At 44.8% G+C, this 26,358-nt stretch overlaps 1 protein-coding gene across 2 annotated transcripts in view; it reads left to right on the top strand.

Moving 5' to 3' along the window:
• The window catches only part of kif26ab (kinesin family member 26Ab), a 75,934-nt gene that overhangs the window by 17,195 nt on the left and 32,381 nt on the right, over positions 1–26,358 (top strand). For both annotated transcript variants that reach the window (XM_074660305.1, XM_074660306.1), the window contains exons 3-4: positions 16,319–16,789; positions 22,988–23,190. In XM_074660305.1, the coding sequence (XP_074516406.1) occupies positions 16,319–16,789; positions 22,988–23,190 (674 nt within the window). The remainder of the gene's footprint in view (positions 1–16,318; positions 16,790–22,987; positions 23,191–26,358) is intronic.

Below are 26,358 nucleotides of genomic sequence, written 5' to 3'. Positions count from 1 at the left end.
TTCATCCCTTCTTTGCTACACTCTAGTTAGTAAAGCCTCAAGTGCCAATACTTGACAGCCTTCTTTTCGATGTGTTTCTCATCCAATGATTCGGCCAGATAGGCAGCACTAGAGTGATAAAGATGAGAGAGAAAAAGGCACTTGTAAAATCTCCTCAAAGTTGATAAAAGTGTTACATTGTGCCTGGAACTCAGAGAAAAAAACACATTTACTTTCGAGGTCATCAAAAAAAAGTAAATTAGTATAATCGGATTTAAGATCAGCGGAGATATACTGTCCTGAGAAACGATGCCATCTTGAGCTTGTCATCACTCCCAGCGGATGCTTGTGGAGTAAACCTTCCCCTGGCTCTCTCCCATGATCCGACTCCCATTAATAGATCCGTCCTTTATGCTTCCCCTCTTGTTACTGCCGCTCTATTTTATGATGTCACTCTCCCCGCTGAAGAGCTCTGGGCTGTTTTATCTCCTTCGTGTGTGTCGGGCACTTAAACTTAAACCTCTCTGTTTACGAGTCCCAAACTGCCTCTCCATCCTCTGTGTTTGCTGCTCAGTATCAGTTCAGCATCGCCCATAAAAGCCCAGCTCAGCTATCCTCCTCGCTGTTCTGGGAACTCGCTGTTGGGCCTCGCTGTGCAGACCCCCAGCTAAGTGCTGCCCGATTCCCATGCTGGGTGTGAGAACAAGTCTACGAGGGAGTGTGTGGACAAGTATGTGTGTGTATATTTATTCATAGAATTACTGTATCTCTTTGGCCCAACTGAATGTGGTTAGATTGCCTTTGCATAGAGAAGTGAAGTCTGTCCCCTTCCGGTGGACCCCATGGGACCTTATTTTGGAAAAAATATGTACCGTAGTCATCAGCAAGAGACAAGTATTATTTTTTTTCCCGTTTGAATTGCTCCATGAATTACACATATGATGCTTGTCAGATCTAAAACACAATTTTGCCAGTCAAGGAAGTTACAGTGTGTCGTAGTATCATTTAGTTTTGTGTGAAACCGCTCAGTGAACTACAACTCTCATCTCACACAATAAACGTCACCAACATCTTAAGATAAGATAAGATATTCCTTTATTAGTCCCATGGTGGGGAAATTTGCTATTTCTGTTTGGGCTGCTTTCAGTTAGTATTTTGTTCCTACATGCTGGCGTTTCTTTTCTGAAATTGTCATCTGGTGTGTTTAGGTGCTAAACTGCATCTCTCAGAAGCATTTAAATCGACACGATGGATAGTAGCTGTTGTTTACCGCTCTAAATTTATGCATCAAACAAAAACATTGCTGGAATGCCTTTGAACGTGTCTGTGCGACACGGAAATGCTTCCCTCCCTTCGGTGAAAAGGAGGGAAGCTCTCGGGGAGCACACCTGTGTCTTTGGCCTTGGTGGATTCCTGCACAGCTTTACTGTTCAGAGGAGGAGTGGATGCTACTGTTGTGTTCAGTCCTCTGATCCTTTGCTGTCCCCCCCCCCCCCCCCCTCTGACCTCCAAGAGCAGCAACTCAGCAGCTCTTAAGAGCCAAAACGTACAAAAACAGGGTCATTCCCTCAAGTTCGCTGCAAGTCCAGACAGCTAGCAGGCTGTAAAACTATTATGTGGTCAAACTTAAATGTGTGGCTTTATTTACACACAGCATTTTACAGGTTGTGTGAGCTTTGGTTTGACGTTGAAGCATGTGTTGGTTTCCAGGGGAGGCGTTGGTCATACAAAGCTATGCTGACCTTTGGCTTGACCTCATGAGCTGTTCAGATATAATTCATATTAAGACTGGTCGATATTGCCAAAATCTATCACGATATAGGTCATTTCATATTTCGATAACAATATATATCACAATATAGCATGTATTTTCTCATTTTAAGAACTTGAGTGCAAAATGAACATAACAGTTTTAAGTGAAAATATAGAGAAAATAAATAAATAAATAAAGGCATAGCCAATATCGCAATAGAAACGGTATTAAAAGATACATACGATAGACATTTGTATATAGTTTTGAAGATATACATCATCATATTCAGCCCTAATTCATATGATCAACATCTTTAATTAATTTCTTTTTGTGATTTTTATCCGGCTAGCAAAGATGAATTTGATTCTAAGTTGTAAATGCACAAATCGTGATTTTCTCTTTTACCTTTTGTTTCCTTTTCATGTGCTGCTCCTGACCTTCTCTGCACCTGACCCCAAACACAGGTAAGCATGCACATACTGTATGTAGTAAATTTTGATAAAACTGCCCTTCCGTGTGTGTGAGCATTTTTGTGTCACACGGTCATTACCACCTCCATCTAGCAAGACGTTACCCTCCTCCTCCCTGTTCTGTCCATCCACTGACCCCTCGGCCTCCCCTCGTCCCACGCTGGGCATTTATGTCTTCATCTCTTTGTGAGTGGGAGGCTGTTTTGCTCCAGAGTCTAATGCAGCGGTGAAACTTGAACTCCCACAGAAGCGGTCACTGGAGACCACATTTGAACTGGATTTGACCTGCTAGACTTTACCTGATATTTCCATCTCTTTTATGCACTTCTTGCATGCATTTACGTACACATTTTTCATCAGTGGTTGGTTCCCGTACTAGAAAGCATTTCAAAAAGTGAGTTGTTAAGTTATAGAGGGTGCTGTAAAAGCCCTACAGTAGCCATTCAAAGTCATGGTGGCGCTATGGGGATGGAGGGCTCGAGGCTCCTGCGGCAGCTCAACAATGCTTAATTAGCTCATAAACAAAGGCTGGTGGGGGATCAGAGAGGGCAATAGCAGTGTCCCGCTCCTTTGAGCTTCTCTCGCCGTCAACAAAGCCCCTCTAATGGCCCCGTCACTCCACTTGTTGTGTCTCACCGCAGTGTGCTTCCTGACAACATAAAAGGCTCACATTCCGAAAAGAGCCTCGGACAAGAGACGCTACCCGTCCACACCTCCCCTCGGCCAGCGCCGCTCCCCACCCCACCCTTCCTCTCTCGCTGCTAGATATTGACATTGCTCCTCTGCTCACCTCCGCAGTGTATGTTTGGTTCCCCGTGGCGACCAGCGAAGCTTTCATCTCCCCCTCTTTCAGTCTTGTGTCCGTGACTTTGGTGGTCTGTTTTATTGCGTTCCTTTGTGTGACGCTGTGCTGGCACGCTGCTGGGAGCCTGGGAGGAAGTGCTCCACTGTGCCAGGTTCTGGAGAGGTTATTCAAGCTTGGCATGAAGGCAGGTGTGTGTGTGTGTGTGTCAGGTGTGTCTGCGTGCATGCATGTGCGTCACAGTGGCTTGGCGTCCATATTTGTGTAAGACAGTGTGTGTGTTATTTTTTGTATGTTTGGACACGAGGCCTTCTAAAGAAAACAGACGTCCACTGACACACGAGGACAGCCAGGCAGCAGGTCGGGAGGCAATCTCTGCTTGTTTGTTCGACTATGTTATCATCTCCTGTTTCCTGTCAAAACAGGAAAAGACAGGGGCGAAAATGGAGGCTAGGAAAGTGCTGCCTTGATGTGTGTTGGCTGGAGATTCAGCTCCGCCTGACAGTGACCCTCCTGGCCAGGAAAAACAGACCCGTTCAGGGCGTAACCCACAGCGGGATACTCCGTGCCGTTATTTTTATCACTTTCACAAAGCACAGCGAGGGATGCTTTTCCCAGCTGTTGACACAGGTCTGGGTCATTTTTGTCTCCAAAACAGCGCAGACGGAGAAAGAGTGGGAGACGTCCCATCTGGCCGTGTCCCTTTGGCTGGCAGCCTCGCATGATTGTGGTCTCTGTTTAGGAAGGGAAATCCTTTTTGACATTTTGTTAATCATGAAAGCGAGACACTCCTTTTCTTTGGATGATCCCGAGACCTCCATCACAATACTTTTTTCCGTCAGGCTGGTGTTGTCGTGTGATTTTATCCATCCATCACACATATTTGTTAAATCTTTACAACAGGATGACACACAAACACACACACACGCACACACACACAGTAGAGCTAGTAAATGCTCTTTTATGGGGCATAACTGCGAGTACATTCCAGACAGTAGAGTCAGCTATCAGTGTGGTTCAGGCGGTGGCTTACTGCTGATGGCATGGCAGGTAAAAGCCCCGGCGTCTGCTGTGATATGGCTAAATGAAAAGGCACGGACAGGCACGCTGCACAAACAGCTGATTAGGGACTCAGCTAATTATTGACTGTTGAAAAATGATAACCATCTCCCGCTCTGCTTCGGGAGCCGCCGTGTTAAAACCGAGAGTTGCTCTTGTGTGGAATTCCAAGAGTTTAAAGGCAGAGCTAACTTTAGCTCTTTATGGGGTCTCTAAAAAAGAAAGAGCTGCTTGCACAAGAATGCTATTGTTAGATTGACCAGATTGCACCAAGAAGGCTTCTCCCAGCAATTTGTGTTGAGGCCTGAGTGACCACAAGAAGCAATAGACCACTACCACTGCTTCGGTTGCCAGGTTTGACCTTATGGAGAATGATTTTTTTCGTGCGTGTGTGTATTTGATGAGCAACCTAACATGAGACCAGACAGGCAAACATCGGCGATAGCTCCTTCAGCACGTAGCGTCTAGAGCGGCAGCGGCGGTCGGCTCCTTTCTCCGTGACCCAGATTAAGATACGGCGTGCGCTTGTTGACTGGGGTCGATGTCATCAGCAGGGAGGTCGGAGTTCATTTGTCTTTCTTGACAGACCTTCAGGTGGTGTTCCAGCGCTCTGGCAGAAAGCCACACCGATGCTGACCTCCATGAGTCGCGCAATGTTACCCTTTGACTCCCTCAGTCCCGCAATCAAACCCTGAGCATGGACCGGGCATGCTTCTGCATCCCCAGACCCACTTTACATATGACTGTGTGTGTGTGTGTCTGTGTGTGTGTGTGTGTGTGTGTGTTTGCAGCTCAAAAAGGCGCAGATGTAGCATGTGATTCAGTCTGACATGATGTAATAGCTTGTTCTTGTTTCAGTCTCAGACTTGAAATTAACAAAATAAAGCGTTTGGAGCCATGCATGCAAATTTACACCCCCAAGTTAATGATATATCTGGCTACTTTCCATTCTCCACTCATAAATATATAAAAGATCCATTAGTCGGCATCCATCTGCTGCAAACCGTACTGCTCTTCCCTCCTTGACTGACTATTGTTATTTAACTGCTCTTAACTGTGTGTTTCTCATGCTCTTAAGTGCAGTTAAAGCGCATCACTCAGGGCTTACGCAGACAGACAGACTCAGATGAATGCCATCATACCCTTGAGCCAAAAATATAAATCTCGTTTGCAGACCTAAGCTTTCCATTTTCACTTTGTTTGACATATTCCGTCCTTGCAGCGCGGCGGCTATGAACACGCAGTTCAGCTGTGAACCTGCAGCTTCCTTCTATTTCTCTCTCAGGACGGCGTTTCTCCATCACGACGAATTCCTCATTTCTCACCGAGCTCTTCTGTGTTGTGACATTTCATATGAGCCGGCGGAAAGAAAGCCCCTGAAGAATGTGAAGAGCACAATTTGAGACAGAACTCAACAATGCTGCCAACAACTCCAAGGTTATCTCTTCATTTGGCGATGTGAAATGACAGCAGCAACGTCCTTGTCCGCCCATGTTGGCGTCCCTGTCAAGAGAATAGAGACGGTTTTGTAACTTGTTCCCTGTTTTGCATTCGGTTGTGCTGAGAAAAGGCGAGATTGGCAGTCTCCTACAGTTAGCTCGTGTCAGGGATTTTTCCGACCTCTTAGTCCTGTAGAGGCTCGTTCAAACAGGTGGATAAGTTACAAAGCCTTCACAAATTGGTCTGCTTTCTCCAGTGTGCTGGAATGTGATTGAGTTGCTTATTTCTGCAAGTCTTTTTTTAGACGAATTTTAGTCTTTCAGTCTGTCAGTCGGTCGATCTGGCGGCCCACCTCTTCGGTCTAGAGTCAGACTGGAATATTTAAACAACTATTGGATGATTGCTATGAACTTCTGTACAGACATTCTCAGAGGATGAATCCCACTGACTTGGTGATCCCCTGACTTTTCCTCTGACACCATCAGCAGGTCAAAATGTCCTGTGTCCAACGCTTTGGTTTATGACCAAATACCTGCAAAACTAATGACATTCCCATCAGCTTTGCTTGTGCTTTGTGCTGATTAGCAAATTTCGCTGAAGGGCCAACCTGGCACCGCTGCGCTACGTACACTGGCCGTGGCTACTCGTCCTCCGCATGGCGATTGCCTCATTAATGTTATGGTTCCCTTATAGTATTGGGTTTAAATCCAAAATATTGCCAAATTTTGCTTTTCGCTTTGACACTAAATCCTCCGCCATCGTCCTGTCTGTCAACTCTCTCTCGTCCTGTGTGTGTGAAATTTGACTCCTGCCGTACGGAGCAAACACTTTCACTTCCAGATTGTAGCATCCGTTGTACGACTACTGATACACGAAAATTAACTAAATGTGTTTTAACTCTATAAAAAAAGTGAAACGACGGTGGGAGCAGTTTATGCCTGAACACGTGTAACACCGGTAACACGGAGTACTGCAGCAAGCCTAATGTTAGCATGCTGAACTGAGATGGTGAACATGGTAAACACTATACATGTTAACATTGTCATTGTGAACATGTTAGCATGCAGTAACACTGTGTGTAAGTACAGCCTCACAGAGCTGCCGGCATGGTTGTAGATTCTTAGTCTTGTTTCAGTTCCATTTAACTTTGTCGCAGCTGAAACATTATGAAATAAAGCAGAATAAAAAACATTATTTTTCACATGAATTAATAGAAGTGAAAAGTGAATATGTTTCAGCCCAGCCAATCCTCACCAGCTCATTTGAATATTAAGTGAAATGTTTGAGTTGCTTTTTGTCGCGGGCTATATAAGTCCATATGCAGGAGCTATTGTTCCTAAAAGACAAAGTGGCAAAATGTGCATGTGAAAACATTTTGATAAGCCAAGCATATTTTCTAGGATGGTGAATGAAAATCCTTCAGACTCAGTAAGTGGATTAGTCAGTGTGCGCTATTCTCCGCCGAGATAGTTCAGCCTACTTCCTTATCTCGCTGATGTTCAATTGAATGTGTCTAGACATCTCAATTAGCAAGAAAAAAACAACAAAAAACAGATAATGGTTAGTGCTTATCTCAATGTGCTCCTTCTACCAGTACTCTCACCAGCCTGCAACAACTAGTTCTCATAAACAGACAACAGTTTCCCATTAATACAGCCCTTCCTGGCTGAAAGCCCTGGGCTGATGTTCTAAATGTCTATTATTAGTGATAATTGTGTTCTCTGAGAAGTCATTGGCATGGTAATGACATCTTTCATGATAAATTAGTATTCCCCCCTCTCTCTCTGCCTCACCTACACTACGCTGTTGCACTAGACTGATTCCGCCGCTCGCAACTCTGCCGCTCCATTGTTCTGCCGACACGCAGCAGCTTTGTGAGACACAAAGCATGTCACTCTCTGAGATAATGCTCTGCAGACTGGGAGAGGATGGGACGCTCAACACGGCTCACCTTGGCTCAGGATGATTTGTGCTTTTCTGTATGAACACGGTTAAGGAGCCGAAATGGGGGACTAACCTTTAGCTCCTTCTACAGTCCCCGCGGCTTTGTGTTGCTAATCAGTTACCCTGTTGCGCCACGTTTCCGCGCTGGCACGTGGGCCGATAAGTGAAAATTGAGATATCCGCTAAATGAAAAAAAAAGTGCCATGCTCAACAATAACCACTTGCAGTGCCTCATTATGTGGCTTCACAGACCGAATCTATAGAGTCACTCCATGTGTAGAGAGAGGGAGTGGGAGGGAGACTGAAACTCCAGCAGCAACAGAAAACTTGAATATTTATCCATATGGCAGCTCGCCAGCATAATTACTGTACCGTCCATTCCAAGAGGAGAGTGGAGAGAATAATTGTCGGAGGATACTCAACATTTCACCTTGTCATCACTTTCATACCGCTCTATTTTCATGACAAGGTGTCCACGATGAAATATTGCAATAACCATATAAAACGAGGCCTCCTTATATGTTTATGTGCCGCTTGTCATGAGAAAGTATTTAAATGTTGATCTAAAAATGATTAATTCTTATCATGCTGTTGATGTGCAGACTGCGACTTTTTTTTCCCCATTACGAATCTGGAGGATGTTGATGAAGATGCCGTATGCAATTACTTCTGTTTGAGCATGAGTAACTCCCTTTGCATTTTTCAGTGATAATTAACCATTCACGCACACACTTTACCCTCCGTGTGGCTGAGGGAGTCCTGCCTTGAGATTAGTTGCCATAAGCTTTAGCAGCAGTTTGTTTTCTCTCTAAATAAACTGCAGGGAACTGGGAGTGCTCCGTCTCCCAGTCCAAACGTTGAACAAACTGCAGCGAGTGCAGCTCTCTCGGTGCGGCAGTTCAGACAGAAGAGAAGCAGGTGGCTGTCATCACTGCGTATAGACTGAATTGTGAAGTAGTGGTTTGGGGCTGTTGGGAGGAAACTATTGTATCAGGATCCTCTATTCTGCAGTGAGTGTTTTTAGAGTGGGCTCTTAGACAGAAATAGATCTCTCAACGAGCTCCCGTGGATGGATACGGAATGCTGTGAACATTAATGAGGCCTATGCAAATGTATGGAAGAGTGGTGAAATTTCGATTCTGACTTTAAACGCCCAGGTCTAGCTTTCGAATGCCAGTGGTCATATGTTTTTGCAAGGGCTGTCAAAGTGTTGTTGCCTGTTGGGCTGCAGTTTGCCATGTTATGATTTGAGCATATTTTTTTATGCTAAATGCAGTACCTGTGAGGGCTTCTGGACAATATTTGTCATTGTTTTGTGTTGAAAATTGATTTCCAGTAATAAATATATACATACGTTTGCATAAAGCAGCATATTTTCCCACTCCCATGTTGATAAGAGTATTAAATACTTGACAAATCTCCTATTAAGGTACATTTTGAACGGATAAAAATTGTGCAATTAATTTGTGATTAATCATGGACAACTATGGACAATCGCGATTAATGGCGATTAAATATTTTAGTCGATTGTACAGGCCTAGTTTTTACTCTTGCATCCGTTTGCAAACTAGCAGATTCAGAGGAGAGGACCAAATACTACTTTTCATTAGCCAGGCGCTCTGAGAATATGCCAGATGATTTTTAACCTCCATCCCCTCACCCTCCATCTTTTCTATCCCCCCCCCCCTTCTGTCCTAGCTCTCACCTGCAGTTTACAGCAACACCTGGCTCCTGCCTCTCCAGCTTGCCTGTTGAATTTTTCATTATGTACTCATTTTTGGTTCGTTTCCACAGCCGAGCCGGAGTAAAAGCGAAACTACCTGGAGAGCATCTCTGAGCCAAAAAATCAGCTATTCTAATTAGAGGTGCACAATTGTTGGTGCAAGTGTACATAAACACAACCCACTGCGTCCCCGGTGAGGACAGCATAGCAAGCAGCCCTGCTGCTGTCTGATGTGCAGCTATTGTATGGGCAGGGAAGGGGAAAATATTTCAGATGGAAAAAAAGTTTATTTGGTGATGCAGCTGACTTTTTTTCACTAATGAGAAAAGTTTTGAGGGATAGTCCATGTTGTTCTCTCTGTGCAAGAGAGCACCGTTACATCTCTGAAATCAGTTTCTTATTGAGTTGAAGTAACTGAGACGTCTTTCTGGCAGTTGCTAAAGTCCCTCACTCTCCCTCCAGGCTGGACCTCCCGGCAGCCTGACCTCGCCCGAAGCCGATGAAGGCTTGACGGATCTGGAGCTGAGACAGTGAAGGCTGCCTCGGTTCCACAGAGGAGAGAGAGAGAGATGTTGGGAAGGGGGGAGAGGCAGAATGAAGTCTGTCCAAACAGTCTGAAAGGGGCTTGTTTTCTTTATGTGCGTGAGTGAACAGGAAAAGGTAATTAACTGGCCAAGTGGCGAAAGGCTGGAGTGATGGATGGGTGTGGTGTAAAGAGACAGCCACACAAGGGGAGACACACACACAGACACACACACATGCACACCACTTGTGTAGAAGCCTGAACCTTTTATGTAGCTCCACTTTTATAAAAACATGTACAGTATGTGAGTCAGTAAGAGGAGCTACAGGCACTCACGCGTCGATAAATGGGTCGACCATATGGAGTGGTGACACATCATTAAGTGAGGTCATTAATGGTTGCAGGGTGGTTTGGCAAAGACTCATGAGTGATTACATCTGACTCTATCTATGTTTAACCTGAGGGTCAGCAGGATCTATGGCCTTTTTTTATTTTTGATGGACAGCGACATCTGTTTTTATGGATGACGGGAGAAGCTGGAGGCTGCACTCTATCGCAGCGCGAGTAAACCCAAAACAAAGCGACATGTCACACCAGATCTTATCAAGATAGTGTAAAAAAAATGCATTTTGTAGTAAATACTGTGTGCTCATTGTGATGGCAGATTTGCTCAACGCTGTAATCACTCATTGGAGGATGTGTCAGCGTGATACTCTGGACAGGTGGAGCTATCATGTGTTGAAAGTGTCACTAAGGGGTAAAGCCTATTAGCATTTTCTGTCAGCCATTCACTGACAGTTAAAGGGAGGAAAGGGCTAAATCACACAGGGCAGACAGACGTCACAAACAGATGCATGATGCAGGGAGACTTGGCTGCTCATTTAAGGGAATACTGATGCAAAATTCTGATCTCTAAACAAGGTAATCGTCTGTTTGATCTAAAAACTGGGAAGTTTGTTCATTCTAATGTGTTGTTGACTTTTTAAGTAAGCAGTTTATCTTCAAGATAGTTGCAGAATTTGGTAATGCTTCTTATCTCTCTGAGAAAAATGTAATATTGCAAAGTCAGAGGTGAAAAGGTGCCTCAATTGGTGCTTGTTTTGTTAAGAGAAAGGAGAGAAAAAGCAAGAGCAGAATCCCTTTTGCGAGCATATCTCTCTCAGAAGCTTAAATTCAGATAATGTGATACGACTCTAAATGTAGTTTAACTCACACAAAAGCCAAATTTCATATTAGAAATGCAGGAAAAGCAGCAGATATGTCATCATTATTTGATGGAATCTCATTGTGCTCCAATAAAAAGCCCAAATCCACGGAGGATGGATGAATTCAGTAGTGCTGTGTGTTTTTTGTCTGAGGCAGTGTTATCAGGGAGGTAATGACAGTGTTGCTTGTGTTGCTGCAGATACCGTTGCTTTGTTTGGGGAAAGTCTTATTACAGGTTTGTTTAATCTTGTCAAGTCAGCAAACGGGGCAAACATCTGTTTCATGTGATTTGGCGAGCCGTCCCATTTCGTGTTCTACCAAAGGCATTCCCACGGAGTTAAATAGCATGCTAGTGTGACATCCTGAGTCATTGTCTTCTCTGCCTCCGAGCAGGCAGTGGTTAAATTTAATGGTCTGTATCCCAGATCTGCTGCTGCACTAAAAGCTCTACCTGATATCTAATCAGAGTCAGCGGCCTTCCAGCTCCCCGCTCCTTCAGGGGATCCGAGTCGAGTCGGCCGGCTTGAAGGTGGAGTAGGTGGTGGGAATAGTTGAGAATGAGCAGGGGGCAGAGAGGGATTACACCGCTGGATGTGTTGCTTTCATCCTGGGAATGTAATCTGCTTTAATGCCCCGTGCTCACCCGGGGGCAAGGCCAGCAGCTGTGCTCGTTTTTCTCCCCACTTGGCTGTCAGGGCGAGCCGGGCTACCTGTGGGAAAGCAGGCCTGCTGGAAGGTCTCGTCCTCACCCCGGGATCTGGACTGCAGGGGGCTCCTGTGGTTTATTGGGGGGGGCCAATCCCTTTGAGACTCGTGGAGACGGTGTGTGGTTAGGGTCAACACTGTCTCAGGCCGTGTAAACAGAGGTCGGCTCGGTCGCATCCTCACAGGGAAGCAGAGGAAGGGAACGGGCATTAGATTTGGCAGCTGCTGTGTGGTCTCCACTTTACAAGAAATGCAGTCATAGGAAGTACTGGAGCATTGTAATGTGTAAACAGCACCGGTGCTGGTGAGAGCAAGGTTTAGTGAAGACAGATATAAAGCAGCGTGGTGTTGCACCGACTCTTTTGGAGGAATGTTTCCATGCTGGTAGAATAATAATAAAAGAGAAAACTGGAAGAGGAAGGAAGGAAAGGAAGACTGAGCATTTTAATCTTAACGTTTCTGAACAGTTCAGTGAGTGAGCACAGAGGAATAGTCAAGGTCTGATCGCTACGATGCCACCTCTGGACTGATTCTCGGCAAATTGCACTGACTGATATAGTAAATCACATTCAGATTCAGATATGAGCTGACAAGCTGCAGGCTCCAGAAACTTTTCACTTTATTTTTTCTCATCATAGATGCACATTGATACGATTTTGCTTCATTTCTCTTCCTGCCACTGCCGCAGTGGGTCACGGGGAGCTTTTATGTCCGGGAAATATCTGTTGGGCTCAACTGGAATAGAAAATATGGTTTCCCAGGGTATTTTACTTTCAATGGAGCGTGCCTAAAAGTCTCTCGGCTAGCGAGGAGCCTCATGCATTTCAAATCACTATGACCTTCCCTTGATTCAAGTCAGCTTTCTGTATCTGGCCTGGCGCTCCACATCAGAGGTACAGCAGACGCTGAATGCGGAAGCAGTCAGAATGCAGTTTCACTTTGTCTGGTTAGAGGAAAGGTGTACAGACGAGACGAGGTAAATGAGGTGTGATTTGAGGAAGAATCCTACGTGTGACTTTGCCCGGTGGTTTCCGATCGCGCCTCAAGGAGGCATGGGAGAGAAATCATGCACATCTTTCTCCCTGTCTCCTCATCCATACTGTAAGTGGTTACGGCTGAGCTTGTTTCCATCAGCCTGTGGGCACGGGCTGTCTGTGATGACACTCTCCATCAACCCGGAGAGACAGTCAGTTAGTCGGGTGGCTCTCTCTCTCTCTCTCTCTCTCTCTCTCTCTCTCTCTCTCTCTCTCTCTCTCCTGCTGGCCTGGTTTTCATCACGGTTAGTGTGAGGGACAGAGACAAACTTAGGTCTCTAAGGGCAGCGAAGGGCTCATTCCAAAGGCAGGGCTTTCTCTCCCCAGTGTGTTCGGCACACCTCCTTTCCATAATAAGGCCATAGCATCTGACTACATTTGTCCCCAGAGTTTAATAAAGATCAGCGCTGACAGGCAGTAAACCAACACAACCACCCACGAGCCTCCAGGCAAGGGCCACAACCCCGGCCCACCTCCTCCCACTGCTCTCTCTCTCTCCGTCCTCTTATCCTCGCTCGTGCAGTTTGACTCTCTCTCTGCGGATAAACCTCGGCTTGAAAACCAAAACCGTCTCCCACTTGTACAGAACAATGGCCGAGGAGTCAGAGCCCCAGAGTAGCTCCACGCCTCTCGGGAATGCTTTGAACATTTGGTTTTGTGTTGATGCTGCCGTGCATTACATACTTCTTCTCCTCAGCAGTGCTGCTCTTCACACCCACTTGCACCTGTCAGTGATAGATCATATGGATGATAAAAGAAACAATATGGCTTCAGGGGGCTGGGTGCGCTCATGCATCATATGTTTCATGTTTTCCACTTTATGCTTATGCACAAGCTCTCAAGCTGTTAGCTTGAACAAGGGAGCAAAAACATTAACTGTTTAAGCTTGCAACTACATGGTGACTTTTCAGCAAGCTTTACTGTGTTTGAATTTGTATTCATTCTCTGACGATGTGTGAATTATCTACCGATCTTGATGTCCTTTTTTTTTCGCCACAACTTTATTATTAGTTTTTCTCAGATGAATATCGCTGTTTGTTGTGTGTAGAGGTGCGTGTGTGTACAGTAGTGCGGCAGCGGCACTTCCGAAGCTTCGAATACCTTTGAGTATTTCTCACCGAAGCTTCGGAACCCAAAAACTGGTATTCGGGACAGGCGTAGCTGCAACAATTAATCAATTAATTGATTAGTTGTCAACTATTAAATTAACCGGCAACTATTTTGATAATCGTTTACTCGGTTTGAGACTTTTTTTAAGAAAAAAAAAAGTCAAAATTCTCTGATTCCAGCTTCTTAAATGTGAATATTTTCTTGTTTCTTTACTCCTCTATGACAGTAAACTGAATATCTTTGAGTTGTGAACAAAACAAGACATTTGAGGACGTCATCTTGGGCTTTGGGAAACACTGTTCAACATTTCTCACCATTTTATAGACCAAACAACTAAATGATTAATCAAGAAAATAATCGACAAATGAATCAACGGTAAAAATAATCCTTAGTTGCAGCCCTGCTTTTTTGACATCCTCTTCTCGAACTCTCATGTGCCATATCGAGATGGATACTGTGGCCTTCAGTTTCATCACACCCACATCATTCTCCTCCGCATCGCCAACATCATCCTCCTCATCATCATCGCCATCATCCTCGTGCCTTGTGGCCCTGACCCTTTATTCACTCCACTGGGCATAAAGCTCACCGACAGCTTTACAGGAGAAGCCCCGCTCTCTAACCTCCAGAATCCTAACTGAATAGCAGATGGGCTCAGCTTTGTGTGTCTTTTTATTAGCTCTCCTAAATCAACACCTAACAATGCACGGAGAGAGAGAGAGAGCGAGAGAGAGAGAGAAGGAGAGAGAGGGAAATTGATTTCTTCCATCTACCGGTGCCCCGAGGTGGGTAAGGGGTGGTCGGAGGGTAAAGGGTGAGGGGGTGATGGAAGGGAGGAGTTGACTGGTTATGACTTCGCTTCAATTTCCTGTCTAGGAAGCGTGTACATGAAGCCAGACTAGACTGTGGAAATAGCAGCCAGCGGTGTTTTCTTTAACTCCAATTTGTTGTAGACTCTTTCATCTCATCTCAGCGGGACTGTCAAGTCTTGTGCATAAATATCCCGCCTGAGCGTTAAAGTAGGGATTGTTCACGTGCCAGGATCTAGCTGCATTAGATTTGTAAAGCTCTATCATAGCGTCATATTTCTATTATAAGCTTCTTACTTTTTAAATCCATTCCTCGCTATAGCACCAACATTCACTTGATACCGTACTGTACTCGATCTACCATCACTCAGTCGTCACAGATTTATGGGATTTCCTACATATTTCTTAGCTGTGCTTGCATCCTGTCCGTGCCTGCTCATGTGTAAAGTAAGTAGCCAATATAGTAGATCATTAACCAGAAGCACTCAGCCCACTTACAGTCCTACAGCATGCATGATTGTCCTGTAAGTAAAGTGATGATACGGAGATTGTGCTGATCCGTCCTTGAGTATAATTCCGCTTCCTGTCCTTTTTTTGAGAATAAGGGAATGTACAGATAACTCACTTTGGCTGTAGGAAGGTTGCGTGTTCATACTATTAATTCTGCGTGTGTTTGCAGAGAAAGGTCATCTAAAAGTCTTTGTATTGAGCTGCTTTCATGGGGTGGAGATTTAGAGTCCCTCGACCTGCCTCTTTGGTCTCCGGGTCTATTGGGTTAGCTGTATTAAGTGGCACTACATTAGGGCAGAGCATTGCTGTTTCCCCGCCGCTTCACTCCTCCTGATCACCTTGGAGGTTCCACGGAGCAAAGGCCTCATAAACATTTATGTATGGGCTGTGGGCTCCTGTCTTAGGCCACGACTCCACTGGGCAGAAGCCTAGTGCCCCTTTATGCCTCTTAAGAGACTGTGTTGTCTCTATATATATATATGTGTGTGTGTGTGTGCGTGTGTGTGAGAGAGTGTTTGTTTCCCTAAAATACAGAGAAAGTTATGTTCCTTAGGATTTGAATAGTTCACTGATAGCTCCGCGTGCCTCCAGCTTCCTGGAGGAGGTAGTTATTTTCACATTTGGTGGCTTATCATATGTTTCATGCTGGGACACTTATCATATGTAAATTGTATGGCTTTGGGCACTAGAGTCCCCTCAGCTGTTGTTTTCTTTTCTCATCCCTCCCAAGTAGAGACAGACACCTTAGGGAGCCTTCTTAAAGGACAAAACTCCACTGGACACAGTCACTAAATTTGCTCGGCCCTCTTATTTCTAAAGCATCACAAATAGAAGACACATTTCACTTTTTTTTGTTTTTTTGTTAGGAATGTCTTTGTGGGAGCTTCAAGTAATTCCTCCCAGCCTTACTTTACAGCCTCACGTTTGGCTTGTTTGGTCTCCGGCAGACGCTGTGAAATGAGCACACGCCTGGTGAACCTGATCAGCAGTCTTAAATTGCATGCAGGCGAAGCATCTCAGTCTAAACAAACAACCATCCCGAAAAAGGGGAAGTGGTTAAAGCAGGGGTGTGAGGGTCCCAGAGGGCAGCCAGGGACCACACTGCTAGCAGACCATTGACGCGCATGGAAAATGTGAACAACAAACAGGAAATCCTTTCCAAAGAACAGACAGCGAGATATGCTTATGATCAACTTGCTGCATGCGTTGAGTTGAGTTAAAGCCCCTCTCTTGTGTGTGTTTACTCTGCAGGACCCTGGATATGCAACTTTCCTGTTTGAGCAGCTCCAAAGACCCGGGAGCCATGACGTCAGCTGTTGCCAGGTGTGCTCCACGCCTCTCCACCAACTGAGGCAGGAGGCCTTGCAGACGCTCCACGCTCCCATCCTCACCATCAGCTCAGACATGCCGGCCCTGCCCACTACATCCTTTTTACCACAGCCGGCTAGATTCACTGTGTCGTCCTCCGGCGCCCATGCAAAGCAACTGTCCAAAGGCCAACCAGCTGCCCACTCTGTCCTGCCCCTGGGGGAGCGGCACAGGGTACCAGGCTGGTCGCAGAGCCCCTCTGTCACCTCAGGGCCTAAGACAAGCGTCCAGGTGACGGTGGCAGGAGGGCAGATCAGTGGGTCCCTGAGCTCCGTCACCATTCAGGCACAGCAGTACCTCGAGGGCATGTGGAGCATCTCCAGGGTCAACAACTTCATCCCTCAGCCTAAACCGGTATGTCTTTAAATTGATAGTTCAGGTGTTTTGAAGTGGGGTTGAGTGTGGTACTTATCCATAGTAGGTGTATTATCTACAGTAGATGACGGTCGACACGCCCCCAGCTTAGAGAAGCAGACAGGAGTTACCGCATCAAAGCAAAGCAATGTACTGCTGTGGACGGGGCCGGCAGCAAAACGTATTTTTAAGTGTATGTTATACTTTAGAATATTTTTACCGGTTCACCATGCCATGAGAGAACTATACAGTCTGTGTTTTCATCCATTTAAAGTGACTTTAAAATAGTACAGCAGCAGAATGAGCTTAAATTCCTAATAAAGGGTTGAATAGCAGGCAATTATTGGTAATGTAAAGGGGCCATAAGACCATCACGTGCCTGGACTGTAATAGATAAATGAGACTTTTTAGGTCAATTCAATCATGGAGAAAAATGATGATAAATATTCCAAATAATAAACCTAAATCACTGAAAATTTACCATGAAATGCTTTGATATTTTTCTTAAAATGTCTACATATCATGCTGTAGTGCTCGCCAGGTTAAGCCTCTTCACTACAAATGTTACATTTCAGAGCTTTAAAGGAGATGAAGCCCTGCAGAGATTGTGCGAGTCAGAGTCTCTGCAGGAGTGCTGACCTCTCATTCCTCAGTAGTCAAGGAGTCTGAGTGATCTGAGGTCAGAGGTCATCGCAACACTAATCTGCTGACCTTCTCCTCAAGGGCATTTCAAATGACCACCCCACAGCGTCACAATAACTCTCCTCTCATGCTGGATAAGCATTAGTCTGTGCTTCGTTTGATGTCTAAGAGACTTGGAAAGGCCCGGAGTTTTCCCCTCGGTGGTGTCATGGGACTGATCATACTGTACCTTGTTTACGATTTAAAAAAATGTATTTGCACATTTACGTTAGCTTTATAGTAAAGGTTGCTGGTGTTGACAGTGATTTTTAGCATCTTAGAGCATACAGTATATCTGGCTGCTGATATGAAGCTTTTTACTGGTGGTTTACTGATGTGTCTCTTCCTGCATTGATGGGGACATCTGGTCTCAGACCTGATTGACAAACCTCTGTGACATTCTTCACTCAGTGTACAGACCAAACAGCATGGCTATCATTATCTAGTGCCTTGCACTTTAATATTTCCCATCAGATGCAGAATATAAACTGTTGATAACTGCAGTCTGTTACGGGTCTTGGCAGTGTTATTCCTTCCTTTCTGCTTGACAATTAAAGACAGACCCTAACACCACTCTTTAATGTCAACAAGTGCCTTCAGAGATGGTTTATTGGCTGCCATCAAAAGCTTTTAACTGCATGTACGCAATCTAGGGCAAATCAAACGGCCTGGTGCAGGACGGAGAGGCTGACTTGTGTTCTCCATCTATGTGTCTAAAAGCAATTAGTGGCCCTTAGAGCTGGGATGAGTTGCTCAATGCCACATAGCTGAGGCGGGGGCCCTCCTTGGACAGAGAGAAATGCCCCTTCAGGACATGAAGTTACAAACACAGCAGAAATGGGTGTTATTTTCCCAAGCTTGTTTCTTTCATTAAAACCAGATTCTTCAGAAAGACGAAAACCCACACACACTCACGAGGCTTGGGAGTTGCGCGGTGCCGAAAGGCACAAGCTTCAATTCATGAGTCCCTCTTGGTTTCTCTGTGGGGAAAGCATGCGGTGTTCTCCAGACAAAGAAGCAGAGACGGACTTTGTGTGTGTTAGACAGAAATCCTGTCAAGCAGGGAGCCTGGGGCGCTCCCACACACAGCCCATTATAGGGCACCTTGAATCTCTCATTTGGGAAAAGGCTCTGGTTAACATCTGGAATGATGTTTGTGGTCGTTGGAATTGAAACTATCTGGCTCCCTCTTTGTAATTGGCTGACACTGGCTCATATGAGTGTAGCTGCCTTGAAGTGAGCACCCAAATGTGCTTTTCTGAGACAGTCTGATGCAAAAGCCCAACTTAGATAAGCTCAACAAGGCTTGGCTGTTTAAACGAAGAGCTTCAAGCAGTTAATGTAATCCAGAAAAACACATTACCAGCAGTGTTATGCTACTATTCAAAACAAGAAATTGATTGACCCAAATCTGCAAGTCTCCCTTTGCCCCATAAAATCCACAACCACATGTGCGCTAATCTACGACGACCAAGTGCTCTTGACCCATGAGGGTCTCTGTTATTGGCCCACTCGTTGCCTGCTGCCATGGCGTGCTCCATTGCCACCAATCTGAAGCCCAGCCGACGATCTTGGCTGCTGTTTCTTTGGTGCAGCTGTGCTCGCGTGGCAATGTGCCACAGACAGCGACGATGACAAGAGAAGAAAAGGATGCAGGAAGGAAAGGGAAGGAAAATTCTTGCCAAATTAGGAAACCATTTTAAAAAAATGGCAATTAGGTTTTTGGTATTTGCTTATAGACAGTGGACATTTTCTGTCCAGAGAGGGAGCCAAATGTCAGGGTGATTTACTTTAGTCCTTTTCTCACATGTTAGGACTCCAGTACTGCTGGAAGTAGAGGTGGGGTACAGAAATTGATACAGCATAGTATCGTGATACTTTGCGTGGCAATACTGTATTGCTACACGGACGTCAAGTATCGACCTTTTATTATATAAACTATTAAGTGCTTAACAATCCGATGGTTGCGATTCTGTCTTTCAGAGGTTGTAGCGGGCTCAGTGTTAAGGCTAAAGTGAAGATATTGGTATCATATGAAACTAGAAAGCATAAGTAATTGATTGGTGTCATGTTAGCTTGTTGGGAAGAATACTAAATAACACTGAAGTATTAGATCAAATGATCTATCTAGTATTACACTTATTATATAAAAAACAGATGTTGACAAACTGCATAATTTGCCGTTGAAAAAAGGTAATAAATCGCCATACTCGCAATAAGATTGTATCGTGACATAAGTATCGTGATAATATCATATTGTGGACCCCCTTTTGGTGATTCCCATCCTTAGTTAGAAGGCAATTCTCACCTCAGTTGGATCCTGTTGTTTACAGAGGCCAGCTGAGCTTGACAGCCCGATTAACACAAGGCCTCCTTCACTCCAGCAGTAATCGTCTGTTGACCGCTGAGATCGAAGGTCACCGGGGAGTCCTGGTACTCTTCGCAGTTGAGGAGAAGATGGTCTGCTGACAGGGCGCTGGCCTATACGCTGTTCACTTCAGACTTCACAGGAAGCGCTCTCCCGAACTCTTTTTCTCTCTTTCGACTCTCCATTCTGTTCAAGTCTCTCTTGCTTTGTTTCTTTCCCCCCTCCCTTTTCTGCCTTTTCTTTCTAGTGGCAAATCAAGGCAAAGGGATCACGGAGAGCTGGGGGTTAAAGGGTGGAAGGCCAGCTCATTACTGGCTCTCGGTGCAAACGGGCGAGCACACATGGCTCCACTGACACGGCCTAATTACCTGACCAGGGGATAGATTGTTCTTTTCAGCCAGAATCAGGGCCAGACCGGGTCCAAGGCTACAGAGAGCAGCTTGGCCCCAGTCTTATTACCAAGGGAATACTCTTTGACAGGCACTGAGATGTGCTCAAGTGTGTGTGTGCACCTATATGTGTGTAAGAGTTTATCAATTTTGAGCCCACACCCACAGCCACAGCTGTCCCTGTATGCTCCTGGAAATCCGCTGCCACTTGATTTTAAAGCCGACACTCCATCGGTGACAGATTTGATGAGCTACACACATCAGCTTCCTGTACGGCTGCGTGTGAAGTGCTCTAGTCTTTCGTGCCAAAGTGTAATGGGAGTTCCTAACCTGTCACCGACACCAGCATGGCGTGAGGCTTTCCGCTCTGGCGTCTGCGTGAGGATCTGTATTTGGCTCATTTCAGTTTGCAGCCAGTGTTTTTTTTTTTTTCCTTCTCAAGTCATAACTTCACATACCGCAGCTTGATATCAGACTTAACCTCCATGATGAAGTCTCAAGAGAGCAAAACCAGACCTCTGAAACAGGACTGTGATTCCTAACCGTGATAACAAGCGCAAAAGGAAGAAATGGGAAATTCATGGTCCACCACAAATGGTCAGTGAGGCTTTCCTGAGGGAAGATAATGCACCCATGCTTTATTATAGCAACACATTGTACTGAACGTAAAGCTAACAGCGGCGGCGGCACTCTGCAGAGCAATAGCCAAGCCTCTCATGTGAATGTCAGAATGTAAGTATGTCCTCACATCCTGATGTATAGCATTCACATGTCAGGCTTGGCGTATAAATAGTGCAGCTGTCAGCCCGTGTTGACAAATGGCAGATAATAGAAGGCCAGACACTTTATGAAAAAAGATTTTATTTTAGTTGCCAAACATGGATCTAGGGCAAACACTGGGGTAAATATGCACATGGCCTGAACTGTGTTTATAATACATATCCTGTCAAATGGCACTGAGGCTGCGGCGCTGCTCAATTCAAGGTTGTTGCTGATTACACAATGTCCATGTGTCAGTGTTATAAATGTTTTTAGGAAAACTTTGGCCTTTATTTATTTAATTTCTGATGCTGAAAAACCACAGAACCGGTTTTATGTCAGCTGCTATTGATCATTGTCCGGCAGGATAAACTAGCGGCTCCGGTGAGGATTAACCTTTTGTCAGTATGGTGACTCCAGCTGAAGCGTAGTCTCGGAGTTGGCTTTTGTCTTATATAATTAGCTCTCTGCGCTCCTTCAGTTGGACTATGAGCAACCAGTGAACCACTGCAGGCTGCAGAGCTCCAGCCGAACCTTTAAGCTCCATCTCCACTAAGCTACACCAGTTTGAGCTTCAACCTTAAACAGACACAGAGGACTAGAAGGCTTAGTGTATGACCAGCTTCTATTTGCTCAGGACTATGCATCTGTAGGTCTGTGTTTAAACCTTTGCAGCCATATTCATACTCGGTACTCGCTGTCAGTGGGCAACATCCAGGTCTGAGAAGTGAAGCCAATGCGGAAGAGCCTTAAATTTGCGTTCTTTCTAATAGCCAGCAGGGGGCGACTCCCGTGGTTGCTAAAAGAAGTCTGATTGTATAGAAGTCTATGAGAAAATGACCCTACTTCTCACTTGATTTATTTCCTCAGTAAACATTGTAAACATGAGTTTATAGTCTCAATCTCTAGTTTCAAGTCTTCTTCAATACAGCATGATGTTCATTTAGTAAATAATGGTCCTATTTAGAGTCAAATAGACCTTAAACAGGGTATTCTTTAAGGCGTGGCTACCTTGTGATTGACAGGTCGCTACCACGGCGTAAAAAACCAACACGGCAACTACCAAATACAGAGATGGCGACGGCCAAAATGCCGAACTCTAGGCTTCAAAACAGCAGTCCACAAGCTAATGGGTAACATCACGGTGACTACGTCCACTTCTTATATGCAGTCTATGCTCACTGTGCATTGTCAAAAACTCTACCATCATCACAAGAATGATCTTTATATAACTTTTTGGAAATTTGTGTAACAACAAACAGATTTTGAAAAATCTGGTTGAATACTTGTTTGTCTTTATCTACTGGAGCTCTAAACCTACTGTGTCGATGATATACAGCTGTTTATAGATGACCTGCTGCTGCAAATATGTAACAAATATGAATACATACAGGTGGTATACCTAGTGTGCTTTGGCATTAGTTACCAGAGCCCAAGGGCTGAAACAGATGTAGCTCACGTCTGTTTAGTGTTCAAGCTTCCAGAGCAGGGTGCGCCCACGCAGGCATGATACCTCGTAAACATTTATGGAACAAATCTCATTTCTGAGATTGTTGTTGATTGTTGTTTATTCCCTTTGAAACTCTTTCTGAGACAGTTCCAAGTAGAACTCAGCCTGCAGGACGACACGTTCCTCATTGCTGACGAGCAAAGTGCCAAATTAGCCGTGGAGGTATAGATATAATCGGGTGCGGAGTGAAGTACATCGCTTGTGATTTAATTACTAATTAAATGTGGGTTATCACTTAATTACAGTAGGCTACAGCCAGAGCAACCTCAAGAGTGTTGCCAGAATCAATGAATGGTGCAGCATCCTCGCTGTTCTGCTGGGAGCTCTCTGCTGTGGATACTGCTGACTCCCGCTAACCGGTGCTGGCTGCAGCAGCTGCCTGTCCATCTGTGGCACAGGGGGAGTAAATGGAGTGGAAGGAAAGGTGGGCAGGAGCAGTAAAACTTGTAAGTGATGGTTGTGGTCTTATCTGTGTATCTGTGTGTCAACAGGCTCAGGGTTTGATGGGGGAAGCAGACAGGGATGCGGCAGCCTCGGAGGCCCCAGTCACCGCCATGACCACCAGCACCAGCAGCAGCATCCTGACGCCCTGCCGACTGAGGAGCTCCAGCCAACCGGGACTCCCGGCACCCGTCACCAACACGTCCACCTCCCCCTCTCCTTCCTCCTCTGCAGCAACCTCCTTCTTCATTAGGTAAGCGCCTTCAAATCACACCACGCTCGAGTCTGTCACAGAGATTACATCGAGTTGTTGCGGTGCTAAATGAAGTGTTTAGTGTTTGCGTGAGCTCGTACACACCTGCATGCATTCAGCCTCCTGTGTGCTGAGGAGGAGATATGCACAGACTCGCCTTCAAATGTCTGTCGAAGGACGCAGTTCATGCTGTTAACTTCCATGTGGGGCACCTATTCCATGGAGATGTTGTTCTTGCCATGGTTGAATTATGGCATTGCCTTGGGACACGCACCATCATGGTACTCAATGAACCTTTAGTTACAGGCACGACTGCCCATGAATGGATAATAGAATTACATAATTCGATATGAAGTGGGAGTGTCTCTCACGAAGGGGGCTTAGGTTAAAGCCGAGTATTGTCCTGAGGTATTTCATGTTTAGTTATTTTTCTCTTTGTTTTGCTTCGTCGACTTAAAGCAGCTCTCCAGATTTTGCAGCTTTGCAGGACAATTATGTAGTATTTCAGTCCGTGTTTCTCAGGCCGAGCGAGGCTTTTTCAGCACTGCTTGGCTCCGGTGTTGTTGTTGCCCTGGAGAATACTTCACCCTCTCCAGGCGGGTGGATGGCTGGAGCAATGTGCTATATTGTCATTGATAGATTCCCTGGCAGGCTGGCCGCTGCATACGTTCCCTGCCTCTTCTCTCCGAGGAGTGCTACGCCATAATGAATGTTGGCGAAAGGGAAGAATGATGCATAGGACCATTGAAGCTCTGCACCGCAGGAGGTGAAGGGACTTGTGGAGTGTGACAGGAAGCCCATGGGGGGATCACTGTGGTGCTTAGCTCTTCTCCAAGCACCCCAAATGGAGTTTGTTTTGCCAGCTTTCATAGTATATCAGCAGGACGATGAGGCCTCTTCTTTTGGCTAAGGGGACATTCCAGATCCTCCACTAAATATGCAACTTCCTGTACGTACCACTTCCTGTCACAAGAGTCCTGAACAACAGCGAGGAGTGGCCCTCTGCTAGACAGGGTTAATTCCTGACACTGATTTATTAGTTCTCATGTTTTCTTTGGACCTGAGCTCAAAAAGAGTAGCATAGAGAGAGCCGTGTCTAGTGTGGGCCAAGTGTAGGGAAAAAGAGGGAGGTGGACTTGTTTTTTCCCCTGTAGCAGGTCCTGGTGGGGCCGGGGGGGGGGGGGTGGAGATGGAAGCACTGCGAAAAGGTTCCACCTTTCATTTCATCCTAAAGATAATTTGCTGCCAAGAATGTGGTGTTTTACTTGGCCCAGAGAAACACAATGACAACGGGCCGGCTTCAAACAGCATTTCATACCGCAGACACAGTAAAGGGTGGCGGAGATGCACCGGGCTTGATTTGAAGCACACACACGTTTCCTGACCCCTTCGCAGCTGTTGCCTGCAACAGGAACATCATCATCATCATCATCATCTTGTTGTTGTCTTTGTTTCATCTTTTTGTATATCACTGCTGATTGAAATGTACATCACCAAAATTCAAAACAAATTGAATCAATCAACAGATTTCCTTGTTTTGTTGGTAGCGCTTGAATGTGTTTTAGACTTGATTGAAAACTCACATCTGATTAGTATTCCTTTTTGTTCTCCAAAGATACAATTAGCGGGATGCATGTGTAAAATCCTGAGAGCCCAGGATGTAGGAGCAGAATAACCAAACAGCAGTTTCTACCCCAATGGAGAGTGGAGAGAGCTCCTTAGACGCTTGTCTGACATTCACTAACACCGTTCCACTCAGAGATGAAATTTTAATTAGAATGCAATTAGCTAGAGTCTAGCTGCTTTAGCTAGTCGGCTGCTGAGAGAAAAGAACAAAAGCGATTTGTCGTTTAATTTTTCATTTCAAAAATAAGTCAACCGTTCAACTGGTTACAAAAAAGCGTTTAATTTGTTTCACTTAAGATGTCTGCTGAGTTGAAAAATCATTTTTAATGTCAGTTTGATAGCTACAGAGAGCAGGAGGTCAGGGTCCCATTTTTGACAATTTCTGTGCACGATTTAGTAATGTGTCCCCTCAGAATAATAATTGTTGCCCCTGAATTACTTAATTGTGGCGTCAAATAAATTTCCTTCAAAATTCCTTCAAAATAAGGTAAAAAAAAGTTATAAGAACTGAACATACTGAATATTTCCGTGGTAGAAGCACCCACAGGTTAACAGCTGTCGCAACAAATTACTGAGTTGTTTTCCTCAGATTCTTGGTATTAAGTTAATGCAATCATTTCATTCATTCAGTATACATACTAGAGCTGCAACTAATGATTATTTTCATCATCAATTAATCGAATAATCGTTTGGTCTATAAAATGTCAGAAAATAGTGAAAAAGCCAAAGATATTAACTTTAATATGATATAAAACGGAGTCTCAATATTTTAGCGCCTGAAAACAACATATTCTTCCATTTTTGCATGAAAAATTACATTAACAATTTATCGATTATCAAAATAGATGATTATTTTTCTGTCGATTTACTACTCGATAAGTCGATTAATCGTTGCAGCTGTGATATATACTTTGAGTTTTGTCTGTTAAGTGCAACATTTTGTTATTTTCACTTCTCTGAAACATATTTTATGAGACAACAGATTGTTAGATTGGAGAATTGGGAAGAGCAAATTATTAATTTGAAGGAAGTGGTTATTAATTCAGTGGAACAAATGACTCATTTGTACACATGAATATCAGAATTGTTAACCCTTATACCTGCAGGGCTGTGTAGATGATTGATTTGACTCTCTGTGCTGTTGCTCGTGGGAGAATTTTCCCATAGAAGTCCGGCTATGAACATTATCTTGTGATGCTTCTATTTTTAGAAACTAGAAAATCTCTTTTGATCACACGATAAATGTATCCGTTGAGGCACTTTCTGAAAGTACAGTTATGAAATGGTTCTTTTATGCTGCTTCCTGTCTCTGGTAATTGTGGCGAGCAAAGAGATAACCCCGGGGTCAGTGATGACCGATTGGCAATTAGACTGACTATACAGTTGCAGGGAGACAGGAAGGGTCAAGGGTCAAACTCTGACTGGATGCTGTGTATGTGTGTGTGCATATCATTATGTGTGTGTGTCAGTGTAGTACCGGGGGTGGGGGTAATAATGAATTTAGAGCCATGTGTTCAGCTGACTAGCACGTTAAGCACTGAT

The sequence above is a fragment of the Sebastes fasciatus genome, chromosome 15, assembly GCF_043250625.1.
Source record: "Sebastes fasciatus isolate fSebFas1 chromosome 15, fSebFas1.pri, whole genome shotgun sequence".
NCBI classification, from domain to species: domain Eukaryota; kingdom Metazoa; phylum Chordata; class Actinopteri; order Perciformes; family Sebastidae; genus Sebastes; species Sebastes fasciatus.
This window is presented reverse-complemented; position numbering and strand designations above follow the sequence as displayed.